General features: G+C 42.2%; 1 protein-coding gene across 4 annotated transcripts in view; it reads left to right on the forward strand.

Annotated features, from left to right (window-relative positions):
- crebbpa (CREB binding lysine acetyltransferase a) overlaps window positions 1-14,499 on the forward strand; it is a 72,999-nt gene that overhangs the window by 30,879 nt on the left and 27,621 nt on the right. For 2 of the 4 annotated variants that reach the window (XM_080722222.1, XM_080722224.1), the window contains 5 exons: window positions 2,100-2,367; window positions 7,249-7,362; window positions 10,488-10,751; window positions 12,136-12,238; window positions 13,575-13,712. In XM_080722222.1, the coding sequence (XP_080578348.1) occupies window positions 2,100-2,367; window positions 7,249-7,362; window positions 10,488-10,751; window positions 12,136-12,238; window positions 13,575-13,712 (887 nt within the window). The remainder of the gene's footprint in view (window positions 1-2,099; window positions 2,368-7,248; window positions 7,363-10,487; window positions 10,752-12,135; window positions 12,239-13,574; window positions 13,713-14,499) is intronic. The other 2 variants (XM_080722223.1, XM_080722225.1) reach the window with 1 other exon arrangement.

Raw genomic sequence — 14,499 nt, forward strand, 5'->3', positions numbered from 1 at the left:
TGCAAAAATAAACAGTTAATGAGGCTCAAGCGCTCATTATAAAGCATTGCATAGGCCTACCTACTACATAGTTACATGGATATTTATTTTCGTTTGCAAGATCATTCTTCATGGTAAAGACCACAAAACGTATACTTACAGTACAGTTCACGGCATGATTAACGTCACATTATAAGCATGCAGGCTGTCTCTGTAATGGTAAAGGGACGGTCGGTAGTCGGAACGCAGTATTAATGAGCTATGAGCTTTTTTCAGTGCCACGCCACGTTATATTTAATCAAACAAGTTTATCTAGCCCCAATTAGAACCTCACCCTTGTGGAACTAACAACAGATCGCACGCCAGCGAAGGGTGAGGTTCTATATGGGGCTAAAGTTTATCTAGCGTATGGGACGTGGCTTTAGAATTCCACGGCACTCTCCATCCGCTGCGTCCTGAGATATTATTAGCCATACGACTAAACTTCCATTCATGCTATGAATCAGCCAGAAGAGATGGGCGCGCTGTGCGTCAAAGAGGCAGTACAAGTCTGCTTGTCAAAGAGGGATTTGGTGTTGGACTCTGTACACTTGCATTATTGTATTGCAGAGCCTTGTTGGCCGTTAGCAGGACCGGGCTGGGCATTCTGATATAATTCTTTCCTGTGTTAAAAAAATAAAAATAAATACTGAACCCATTAACCCATTTAGGCCTATAATCTAACTAAGTTTTTCTGGGGGGTCCCTGGGACTAAATATTTTGAGATGGGGGTCCATAGCCAAATGCATATCATTTTGAGGGTCCTTCACATGAAAAAGGTTCGAGAACCACTGACATAGTAGTCTCTCAAGAAAAGGACCTTTTCTTTGATGATGGCTGGCCAGATTACTGACATAGAAACATAGGTTTTTCAAAAACCTTTGAAGGATTCAAAAGACACTTATAGAATCTGCTATTTTTCAATAGTTAAAGCATACATGAATGATACACAAAGACAATAATGTGTACCCGTTTAGAACTTTGATTGCCAACGTAGCGGACGAAGGTCCGAACCTTTGAACGTTCGCTCAGCCCTAATGCGATAATGGTTCAAGTTGAAGCAATTACTACTATAATTCTGGAACCAAACACTGGTAGATGACGTGTTCAGTAGTTGTAATGAGTAGCTAAGCTAGCCTAGCCTCACTACCAAATAACTTATCCACTATTCTGAGGCGACTCATGTTTGCCTCCAATCCGATATTTGTTTTGGCTCCAGCTAACACTAGGCAGATAAAAGAGTATTTTAGTCCATGGTGGCCTGGCACTTTTGCACAGTATTGGATTGATCTGTCACTACTACTGTATATAGGCCTGTCACAATTATTACATAATCGTCTAATTGCATTTATTTGAGATAATCGCAATTATTTCGCATGTTGAAAAAATAGCAGAAATATCAGTTCTACAAGCTTACAACGCACGTTGTAAGCTTGTAGATCAGCTATTTCCGCTATTTTCATGTATATGAAGTTTAAAATTATGAAATATGTCAGTAATCTGCCCTGTGCAGTTTGTGATCATGAAGCCTGAATGTCAAACAGAAATTAAGTTTCTATTCAATGTTCCAGTCTTCAATGCCAAAAACCACAACTAAATCGTTAATCGAAATTATTTGTGTGACAATTAATCGCAAATTAAAATGTGTAATGGTGACAGCATATAGGTACTTTTACAGACGCAGGTTCACATATATGCTGTATCTCAAGAACTGTCTGGAATAGATACAGATATGTACCAAAATATCCGCAATGCCCAACTTCATATTCAACTTTAATACATTTATGGGTCTTAAAATCAATGCATTTGGAGTTATAAAGGAAGAAACACGTTTTTGGACGGACATCTTGGATTTCGGGGGCCACCATCTTTGATTTTCAAGTGGCCCGGTTTCTTAAATCGAAGAGTGGCCTCCAAAGATGATGTGTACAATTTTTCACGCTTGTATCACTAAGTGAACGATTGCTCCGATTATCCGCTGTACTAAGAGAAAAAAAACAGAGGAGGCATGGTACTATATACTACTATATGGGTGTCTGATTATCATCAGTAATGTATTGCTCCTTTCCTTCACCTTGCAGCAGCTCCAGCAGCAACCCCAGCAGCAGGCCGCCATGCTGTCCCTGGCTGCCGGCGGCGGCGTGGCGGTCCCGGCGACCGGCCCCACGGCCGACCCGGAGAAGCGCAAGCTGATCCAGCAGCAGCTGGTCCTGCTGCTCCACGCGCACAAGTGTCAGCGGCGGGAGCAGGCCAACGGGGAGGTGAGGGCCTGCGCCCTGCCGCACTGCCGCACCATGAAGAACGTCCTCAACCACATGACCCACTGCCAGGCCGGGAAGTCCTGCCAGGGTGAGTCCAAAGATGCAGCAGTCATCAACAGTACAGGGTTCCCACGGTCATGAAATTCCTGGAAATATTTTGAAATTAGAAAAATATTTTTCCAGTACTGGAAAAGTTTGGGAATTGATCAAGGGTCCCGGAAGGTCCTGGAAAAATTAGCTGTGCCTTGTCTTTGGTTATTGATTTTGTTAATACCTCTGAAATGACACATTAAACATGGGCCAAATTGTCAAATATTAGAGGCAGAAATTGTGAAAATAGCCGATCTACATGACGCCTAGTGAGGCGTTTTAAGCTTGTAGATCTGCTATTTTCACAATAGAAACGTGTTATGCAAACTTCCTCAACTCTTAGTGCTCGTCAGGGTGCCGAGTCCCCAGTTAAAATATGATTATTTCGGGGGTCACATCCTGAAAAGGTTGAGAACCACTGGCATACACTACCTGTCTTTGGGCATTGTGCATAGGAGTAAGCAACCTGTTATTGAGCTGAATTATTGTTATAGTCCTGGAAATTGGGTTAAATATTCTGGAAAAGTTTGGAAAAGTTTTGGAAATTACAGTATAGAGCAAGGGTCTTCAACGTTTTCAGTCCAAGGACCCCTTAGTTGAGAGAGAGATGAAGCAGGGACCCCTACAACCTGTTAATAGATTCCATATAGTCTCATCGTTTGACAGCACAATCATCAGTGTATTATGGAATCAATTTGTTTTCAGATATTTAACCACTTGAACCGTCAATACTTGATAAACGTGACTTTCACTCTGTACTTGGTGTTTCATTTACAGTAGCAACAGAACACTTTTTCACATGGTACTTTATTTTATTAGGAGCAAAATAATGGCCTTTCATCTGATTTCAGGTCTCATACCTGACAATGAATATGGATGTATTAACAGTAGTCCCCATTGAAATGCTAGTAAGATGTTTTTCTTTTTTCTTTTCTTCTTTTTACTACTTGGCTCTGCATCCGTAGCTAACCAGATAACATCCTGAGAAAAAGTTTATAAATGGCTCCAGATTAGATTTGGTAGTATTTTAGTAAGGATCCCCATTAGCTGGTGCCATAGCAACCAGCTACTGGGGTGCACTCGTTTTTCTGTGACACACATTTTATTTTAATTCAGTCCCTTTCTCCATTCCCTCTCTTCGTGTCTCTGCCTGCTGTCCATGTGAGGCCAGTAGCTTGCTCTGGGCCAGATGCTTTTGCATACGCTTCCCTTCGCCCCTTGTTGGTCACGCCACACGTCCTGGCCTAATCCAGACATGACATGGGGGGGATTTCCACCATCCACAAAACACACTGTTGGCTTTAGTCTTAGGTTTCCGAATAAGGCTGCAACTGTCAATTATTTTCTTAGTTATTATTCTATTGATTTTGTTTTTGATTAATCAAATAATTGAGATGCAAGGCACGATTTTTTTGCGTAATCGATTAAATAAGTCAAAGTAACTGTCGCACACCCAGTCCCCACCTTGGAATTTAGTCGGTATATTGGAATTTGAAGCTCAATTCCAGGATGCAGACGATTTGTTTTTGGTTGTAAAGCTCGCAAAGTTAGAGGTGTAACTTTGCATCTCGGCCTAGAAACCAGGGAACCGAGCGTTCCCTGGTTTAAAAAAAAAAAATCATAGAGCTGTGACCCTATGAAGAGTTAACAATAAAGCACCCTCCCTCCATTTATTTTCCTTTTTCTGGTGGCGTGCAAGTAAACAACGGGAGAATACGGTCCACGAAGAGCTTGTAAAAATCAAATCCACAGAAGGTTGCTAAATTGAGTCATTGCTCTTGTCCTTGCAAACGTAGTGAAGTCCTGCTTGTCATTTGACGTTCAGTATTCACAGCACAACAAATACTAAATATCGGCACATGAATGTGGAAAAATCGTAACGGAAGATAAGAGCATTAACTCATTCAGAACGGGTACTCATTATTGTGTATTATTATTTTTTGCTTTAACTATTGAAAAATAGCAGATATACAAGCTCACAGCGCGGCACCGAGTGCCGCGCTGCGAGCTTGAATCCTTCTAAGGTTTTTTTTAAAAACCTATGTTTCTATGTCAGCAATCCGGCTAGCCATCGTCAAAGAAAGGGTCCTTTTCACTTAACTGGAGCCCAGTTAGTCTGTTCTTGAGAGACTACTATGTCAGTGGTTCTCAAACCTTTTCATGTGAAGGACCCCCAAAATGATATGTATTTGGCCACTGACCCCCCAGAAGCAAAATTTGAGTTACAAACGTTCGCTTTGAAAATACATATATTCAAAGATTTGCATTTACATTACTTTTTTCAAAAATAGCAGATCTACAAGCTCGCAGCCGCGCTGTGAGCTTGTATATCTGCTATTTTTCACTGGTTAAAGCATTCAATAATTCTAGGCCTAAATTTAATAGGCCCATTGAATATCTGCTCTGAAGCCTAAAAAATGCATTCAGGCCAGCTCTGTCCCTCTTTTCTTCAGTGCACTTCATGCGTTCTGTTTTCTGTCGTCTGCTGCTGTCTGGCTCTTGAATTCCCTTCATTTGTTAGAACCAGCACTGCTCTAATGCGCTACAAATTTCCCCTAGGGCCAAGTATCATTTAAATTTGGCTCAATCCCCTGTATTGGTCTTGGACTTCAATTGCTGAAGTCGAATTGCAAGCTCAGAGGCAGCGGTTTGTGTGGATTAATCTCAGTGCCACATAATTATCCCATTCAGAACGGGTACACATTATTTTGTATCATTATTTTATGCTTTAAATATTGAAAAATAGCAGATACACAAGCTCACAGCGCGCGCTGCGAGCTTGTAGATCTGCTTTTTTTGAAAAATCGTGAAAATTAGAATTTTTACCCGATTCTATAAGTGTCTTTTGAATCCTTCTGAGGTTTTTTGAAAAACCCTGTGTTTCTATGTCAGCAATCTGGCCAGCCATTGTCAAAGAAAAGGTCCTTTTCACTTAACTGGAGCTCTGTTAGTCTGTTCTTGAGAGACTACTATGTCAGTGGTTCTCAAACTTTTACATGTGAAGGACCCCCAAAATGATATTTATTTGGCCACGGACCCCCATCTCAAAATATTTAGTTCCAGGGACCCCCCAGAAGCAAAATTTGAGTTACAAACGTTCGCTTTGAAAATACATATATTCAAAGATTTGCACACATTTTCATGACTTTAAAAAAATAGTAGATCTACAAGCTCGCAGCGCGGCACTCGGTGCCACGCTGTGAGCTTGTATATCTGCTGTTTTTCACTGGTTAAAGCATTTAATAATTCTAGGCCTAAATGGGTTAACCAGTGAGTGAGAATATGTTCGTCAACAAGCCAAAACAATTTCAATCTAGAGTCAGTTGAAGGGTAATGTATCGTATGTTTGGCTCCCTCTATATTGAATCTGGAGTGTGGTATACCTGCTAATACACTTGCTATGTGTATTAATGCATTCCCCTAACAGGTGTGAAGCCATGAAGTAATTCTCCCTTGTGTGTCAAGCAGTACAGCATTCGGCCAACTGTCTGCTTCAGGGTCTGTCTTGGACTAGTCCAACCAAGCATGGCGTTCCCTATGGCTTGTTAGCACAGCCACAGCCAAATGACGAGTAACACGATCTGCGGAGTCGTGTACCAAGAACATGCTGTTTTGGTTAGGGATGGAACGATACGCGATATTATCGTTTATCGTGATAAAAAACACTCACGATAATCGTATTGTGGAGATTTAATTTATCGTGATATCGTCCTCCGTCATGCACTGGGATCAATTCACCTTTTATTTGCCGAGCTGCATATCCGGGACCACTTAAACCCTCTATAATTGGTAAAATGTACTAATAATATACGTACTTGATACATCTTTTTTTCACTCTCTATCAAATGTCTTTGCCCAAAAAAATAGCCGATCTAGCTTGTAGATCTGCTATTTTTTGGCAAATGTTCCACCCCAGGATAATGGATTTTGATTATCGCGATAATATCGTAAATCGCGATTTCTTTGGTCACAATAATCGTGATATGAAATGTTCATATCGTCTCATCCCTAGTTTTGGTTCTCTTGCCCAAACATACAACAACCGTCCTAGACTGAAAGTTGGTGCAGTGTGCAGAATCTGAGGTCTTAAGCGCACATGATATGCTTCACACTCATTGCTGTATAAAACCCTTAATTTACTATTTAGGGAGCCATCAATGCTCCCTAAATAGTAAATTTTAAAAAATTGCTGCGTGGCAGCAACAATACCTGGCTTAGCAGAGCTTAACAAAATATCACAGTTGAGTTGTGTCGCTCAATTTCAGAGAGGTTTAAACTTTGTTTAGGTTATGCTGACTGCATTTCTGTGTTAATGGAAAAAGCTGTTACAGTATAATGCCCAGATATTGTGTCAAGTCTCCACTTTACTTGTTGAGCACAGCGCTCAATTATTCTTCAGCACAGCGCTCAATTATTCTTCAGTGTTACAGTCCATTTAGAATATGATGACAAACTGATGTATTGTTTGTTAGATTCTTGTATCAACTCAGTTTTGATCTTATTCATACTTCTCCCCAGTTTTGTCATTATGCCAATTCCAAACATACCCTCTGGTAACCTCGTACCTGCCCACCACAGAGGGCCTCTGTGGTGGGCAGGTACGAGGTTACCAGAAGCCCGATTTAGACTTTTCTGTCTGTTCCACTTTAATGTCTCACTTTAATTCCATTTTACTCGGGTCCTTTAGAAAATTGGTATCTACCGGTTTTTATTTCATTTTACTATTCGTCTTACGGTTCCCATTATGAATGATTCTTGACTCCTGAAACATTACATAACCCGTAGCAGAAAAGGTGGTGAAGGGAAACGTATTGGGAGCTGAAGTAGCTTTTTATGTTAAAGTTGTACCTGCTGATCTGTCCCTTCCTCTCTCTCCCAGTGGCACACTGTGCATCGTCCAGACAGATCATCTCCCACTGGAAGAACTGTACGCGACATGACTGTCCTGTCTGCCTGCCGCTGAAGAATGCCAGCGACAAGCGGACCCAGCAACGTGAGTACATCATGCTTGTTCTGACCGACAACTTGACTGACATGTTTTTTACTACTTTTTATTTAGGCAAACTAACAAACAACTGGTTTATAATCTTGCATACTACTCAGCCTTCTTGAACACTTTTGACCTTTTTTGTGAGGCATATCATTAAATGTCCCATATGGTCAAAATGTGTTTTTGCACTCAAAAGGGGCTGATTAATCACTGTGGAAATGTGATATTTGTTAAAATCCTCCTGGATTTTTTAGCCATTCGTCATAATTTGATTAATGTTATAGTAAATGTGTTTGTATTGTAGCTAATAGTTGCTTGCCCACTTGACGTGTATTTTTCCAGGAGAGAGGGATAGTGCTTTCTTCTTTTTTCCGCATACAGTATGTCTGCAATTTTTGGGTGACCTTTTAAGGGTGCTTTCACACCAGGCACTTGGCCCCCGGTTCGAGTCCAAAGTCCAGTTCAATTGATTAGTGTGAACAATGTGTACCGTACCTGGGCAGTGTTGATGCATGCCCAGGTCTGGGGTACGATTCATGTGTACTACTTGGGCACAGAACATATCAGGACATAATCAACAGTAGTAGTAGCAATGAACGTATATTGTACAGTAAAGCATTTCCGCTGGCTTTTCTAGGACCATTTACAAATTGCAGACAGATGTTCTTTCATGTCAGTTTTGAAGGTGGGTAAGGAGATAAACTTTTTGAAGTTGGAAGGGAAAGACACATTTTGGTGGCATAGAGTAATAGAACGAATTTGACCCCATGTTTGTGCCGAATCTGGGTTGAGTGAGATCAGCAAAGCTCCCTGTGGTGTTGTGCCTGTGTGTGTCTCATGTTATTGAAGTAGTCTGACATGTACATGGGTATCCCTGTTTCCCTGCGTATCTTGAAGACCAGGCCCACTGCACATTGCTTTGCTCTGTCCGTCACCCTGAGCCACCCCACCCTAGCATAATGGACAGGGTTTATGTGAGTTCTGGGTGTGAGGCCAAGTAGTAACAGTTTGAGAGGTCTGAAGCTTTGTTTTTTAATGCCGTTTGCTTTTTGTTGTGCTAAAGTACTAGCCTGACACTTCAGTCCGCACATCACCCCCCCCTGCTGGTGGGTGGTGTGTAGTGTGGACTGAAGCTGCACGTATTTTAATCTATTTCGAAGGCGCCTTTAGAGCGGGCGCTTTGAATGGGCCAATCAGGGTTGTATGCTTGGGGCACGTGGTGATTTCTCCCTCCTGCGCTCCGGTCCCAGCCCCCTCCAAACAGAGCTCTTGAGCTCACGTGAGACTCGCTCGTGGACTCTGATTGGAGTCCTCTGCCCACGTGAGAGTCTAGTGGACTCTGATTGGTCCGTGAAAACTGTCATGGCGGAGTCAGACTTGACTCGTATTATTTTAATAAACTATGAAATAGTGCCGTTTCCTCACGTTTTAATACCATTTTGCACTAACGTAAACATGCAGACATATAATATGTTATGAGAAATAACGTATTTTTGCAATGTCACGCCACGTCGACGTTGCGCGGCGTGTGTGTGTGTGTATGTGTGTGTGTGTGTGTGTGTGTGTGTGTGTGTGTGTGTGTGTGTGTGTGTGTGTGTGTGTGTGTGAGAGACGTCAATAGGCTTTAGCCCGCCCACGCCGAAATAGAATCTGCCCTGGTAATCTCAGACTCTCCCGGAGTGAAACGTAGTGAACGTAGTGTGAGATGTCTGGCGCTCGCAGTCAGGCAACTAAAGTACCGCGAGATGCATGCATAGTTGAATGACATGGATACGTTTAATAGATGGTCAACCAAATATCTGTAAAAGTGCTAAGATAATGGGACCTTTTAAACTATGCATTTGTCTGTAATTCCTTTTTTAAATTGTTGCCAGTAAAGCCCACCCGTAAAGACAGTTTATTTCCTGCAATGTGCTTGCTCGTCTACTCCACGCTGGCTGAGAGCTCCATGAGCGAGAGCACAGTCCCGCTGCGCTGGGCTTGTAATCTGACACACAGGAGGCATGGGGGGTTGGGTTGGCGGACCGGAAAGATGGGAGGTAGAAAGTGAGCGGTGGAAGAGACCGGGGAGAAGGGGTAGTGTGCTGAAGCGGGGCCACAGAGATGCGGTGTGGCTGGTGAGCGCTACACCCCACCATAGTGCATCTCCAGAGTTTCATTTGTTGACTCGTTCGAATCCATGCTTCTTTCTCTCTGCTTTTATTCTCTTCCTCTTCTCCCTCCGTCTCTTAATCTTTCTACTCTTCCTCTTAATCCCCGCCTTCCTCCACGTTTTGGTCTGTTCATTTAGTTAACAGTTCTGCTTATGACGTCTTCTCTTGGCTTCCCCCACTTGTTCTTAATCTCACCACTTGTGCTCGGCTTCCATCATTGCTGAGAGCATTCCAGCGTTTTGTTTATCTTTGTTTGGTTTGCGTGCTGGAAAGTACAATGCCACGACTTGTGCCTTCTCCTGCCAAACCAAACAACACGCAGGACTTCTTTGTTCTTTCTCCTCCGATTTTTGTCTCACACATATGGAATACTTTTTTAGCTCAACCGAGGCCTGAACCCGGAAAAATATGCAACTGTTCTGTCCCCCGAAGAGATTTATGCATTTATTCAGTCCTCTTGTCTGAAAAGCTTGTATCCTTAGATTAATGCTCCGTTTCAAACTACTCCCCTATGACTTCAGTTAAAGAAGTCACGGGTTAAGATGTGCGTGCCTTTGTCGTTTTCGGAGTTACCACTGCTCCATCGCCACCAACACAAATTCAAACACATTTACTGTATCTGGTGACAGATTTATTAGACACCACTACGGCATTCACGAATAGTGAATTTTTAGTATTCGAATTATTCGACCTCAAAGTATTTGAATTGTTGAATATTCGACAGGACTGGCCAAACTGTCAAATATAGCTGATCTACATGCTCACAACGCCTCGCGTTGGTATATAGAGCATTAACAAATTCATCCACCAGGGACAAAACTATATATTTTTTAAAGAGAAAACAATAAAATAAATAAATAAATAATAAAACAAGCGAATATTCAACTTCGGTGAACAACGTCGAATAGTGACTTTGATATTCGAATATTTGGTGAATGCCCTATTAGACAGCACCATGGTGTTTCTCCTTTGCAGCCATGCTAAGCTCCCCGAACGCGAGCCACCAGAACTCCTTGGCCTCGGTGATCGCGGGCCAGCCCAGCGCCCCGACCATCAACACCTCCACCCCCATCGACCCCAGCTCCATGCAGAGGGCCTACGCCGCGCTGGGGCTCCCCTACAGCAGCCAGGCCTCCGGCCAGACCTCGGCCCAGCAGGCTCCGGGACCTGGTCAGTCGGCTGCCCAGCAGAATGCACAGGGCCAGCTACCGCAGCAGATGAGACCCATCAATGCACTCAGTAAAGGCTCTTTAAACTACACTAACCCATTTAGGCCTAGAATTATTGAATGCTTTAACCAGTGAAAAATAGCAGATATACAAGCTCACAAGCTCCGAGCTTGTAGATCTGCTATTTTTGAAAAAGTCGTGAAAATGTGTGCAAATCTTTGAATATATGTATTTTCAAAGCGAACGTTTGTAACTCAAATTTCGCTTCTGGGTGGTCCCTGGAACTAGATATTTTGAAATGGGGGTCCGTGGCCAAATAAATATCATTTTGGGGGTCCTTCTCATGAAAAGGTTTGAGCACCACTGACATAGTAGTCTCTCAAGAACAGACTAACTGAGCTCCAGTTAGGTGAAAAGGACCTTTTCTTTGATGATGGATACAAAAGACACTTATAGAATCGGGTCAAAATTCTAATTTTCACGATTTAAAAAAAATAGCAGATCTACAAGCTCGCAGCCGCGCTGTGAGCTTGTATATCTGCTATTTTTTTAATATTTAAAGCATAAAATATTGCGTCATAATGTGTTCAGGCCTAAATAGGCTAAATGTAGATTATTTGTGGCTGTGGGGCAGACAACATTACATTCTTTGTGTCGTGGGAGCACAGTATGAAGGCATGAGAATAATACTCTTTAAAGTCAGTTTTGTTTGTAGTTGCTATAAAATGTATAGTATTGTCAGCCAAGTATTTTATTTGGTCGAAGTAGGCTTTCCTGCTGTGCTCAAATTACTAGTAATTTCATGAATAAATAAAAGGAAATTCCATAAATTAGAAAACATGTTTAAGTAGTGAAAATATCCGATCTCCAAGCTCACGTCGCAGCGCGAAGCGATGCGTAGTGAGTCTGTAGATCTGCTATTTTCACTAGTTTGGGTCCCAGGAAAGTTGGTCTTTTGGGTCTTGAGCTAAAAGGTTTGGGAACCATTTGCTATAGAGGATACCTCAACAGTGCTCAAATTAGATATGGCCCATGACTATAAATATTACTCAGCCTGTTCCATTGATATAAACAATATTCTGTCATCAGATTGACAGGATGATTGATTGACAAGGATGTAACTACAGTAGTACTTTACATCCTTGTCAATTAATTGTTTAAAGTTTGTAAGAAAAAAAGATCACGCTAACTTTTATTGTTGGTAGCTGTTGTATAACAGCATTATTACACTCAAACGTGTCTTTTTTTGTCTTGCTGTTATTTTTTGTCTTGCTGTTATTGCCATTTAAGTGATGCGATTAGCGGTGCCTCGCTCCAAACCGCTGCACTCTTGTGCCATTAATATCAGGGAAAAGCACCGTGTGTATTATAGGTTTAAACAAACTACTTTGCTTTTTTGGTGTGTTTGTGTTTGTTGTCAAATATTTTGACACAGTCTTGTTTTGTGTCTCCAGCTAACCAGATAGCTCTTGGAGGCTCAGCGATGGGTGTTCCCACGTCAGAGCAGACAAACCTGCACACAGACTCCACCCTCCCCAACGCACTCAATGCTAACAAGTATGTCATATTTCCTTTAGCCCCTACACTTATTCTTTGACTTTTAACTCGTGGATATTTAGCGGTCTATACATTTTAACGCACACATTTAAACACATGAACCCTAACCATCCCTATTCTGGGGCCATAATTCTGCGTAAATAGCTAATCTACAAGCTCAGGACCTGGAGTGTCGTGAGCTTGTTGATTGGCTATTCTTGGCCAAAAAAGAGGGGTCCTAGTATAGACCCACTATAGACCCACTGGGGGACCCTCTGCTAGGGACGGGACAATAAGCGATATTATCGTTTATCGTGATAAAAAGCACTCATGATAATCGTATCGTGGAGATTTAATTTATCGTGATATCGTCCTCCGTCATGCACTGGGATCAATTCACCTTTTTATTTGCCAAGCTGCATATCCGGTACCACTTAAACTCTATAATTCGTAAAAGGTATTTAGGCTATAATATACAGTCTTTTTTCACTCTATCAAATGTATTTGCCAAAAAATAGCCGATCTACAAGCTCACAACGCGTCACAACATGAGCTTGTAGATCTGCTATAATTTGGCAAATGTTCCGCCCCATGATGATGGATTTTGATTATCGCAATATTGTAATTCGCGATTTCTTTTGTCACAATAATCGCGATATGACATTTTCATATCGTCCCATCCCTACCCTCTACATTAATTCACTTAACTGCCTGCAAGTTGAGGCTCCACATCATCGATGCTATATTGTAGGTTAAATAAAAATAATTAGTTAAAATAAAATAAAAGCTTTACAGTTGGAACTTAAATCTAAGAGGCATTTTCATTAGAACAGGGGTGCCCACACTTTTTTGACGTGAGATCTACTTTTAAAATGACTACCTCAACATGATCTACCCATCCAAAATGTTTTAGCTGAGGGCCTGAGGGGGGCTTTGGAATTGCAGCACTGGCATTGCATTTTAGACAAACACACTTACTGTAAGGGGGAAATAAATGGGAAATACTGGGGGAAATGTCTTCATCCCATTCTGTATGGAAGTGGTAGGTTTTGGGGTTCTTTGTAAAGCTACTGACAAAGTATTGCATTGGAGGTTTGCCTACTTTAGAAGCCATGAAGGGAGCTGACAGGCCCTTCTTGATGTCATATTGACATATTCTTTTTATATTTTAATTATATATTTTTAGAGGCATGTCATGTGGTCTACCTGCACAGTGCACACCCTTGGTGATCTACTGGTAGATCACGATCTACCTTTTGGGCACCCCTGTTGTAGGTCAACATCAAAGCTTATACTCAATATATACTCTCTCCCGCTCCTCCTCCTCCTGTCTCCTCTGTTGCTTTTCCTCCTCTAGTCAGCTGCTGCCTGACGGGTCGACTGTGGGCTCCATGGGCAACATGCCCACAGCAGCGCCGCTCTCCGCCACGGGCACCAGGAAAGGCTGGCATGAGCACGTCACTCAGGACCTGCGCAATCACCTTGTACACAAACTGTGAGTCTCGTACCCTGCTGCTGCTGCTTGCACGGGTGTCGCACCAAATTCTGGGCCCTGGGTACAAGGATTCACTGTGGGCCCCCCATGAATGAACTTCATAGGGGGAGGGGGTTTAACCCATTTAGACTGGGAACACTTTATTACTCATTATTTTGTGCTTTAACTATTGAAAAATAGATACAAGCTCACTGCCGCACTGCGAGCTTGTAGATCTGCTATTTCTTTTAAATCGTGAAAATGTGTGCAAGTCTTTGAATATTTCAAATCCGTATTTTGTTTCTATGTCAGTGGTGCTCAAACCTTTTCATGTGAAGGACCCCCAAAATGATATGTATTTGACCACGGACTCCCAACTCAAAATATTTACTTCCAGGGACCCCCCAGAAGCAAAATTTGAGTAACAAAATATATTCAAAGATTTGCACACACTTTCACGACTTTTAAAAAATAGCAGAGCGAGTGCCGCGCTGCAATAGCTAAAGTAGGCTCTAATAACTCAGTCCCACTTCCCCCTTGTGACGCCCCTGTCTGCTTGAGATAATACAGCTGTTCTTGAGCTCAAGTTGTGTGGTTCATTATCAGAGTGGGAAAAGGTAACGGTGGCAACAAACCAACTGCCTGTAACATTTTGGCAATGCCTCGCAAATTCATCTCCCCCCTACTGGCTGACTTGGCAGGCAGCCAGCCATCATCGGAAGCTCCCATTTTGTAGTCTGTTCTTGTCCGGTTTTGAAGAATGAAAGGAGCTGGTTACGTTTGCTTTTTTGTGGCCAGTGGTTGGGTA

The sequence above is a fragment of the Nannobrachium achirus genome (assembly GCF_963921795.1).
Source record: "Nannobrachium achirus genome assembly, chromosome: 3".
Lineage (NCBI taxonomy): Eukaryota > Metazoa > Chordata > Actinopteri > Myctophiformes > Myctophidae > Nannobrachium > Nannobrachium achirus.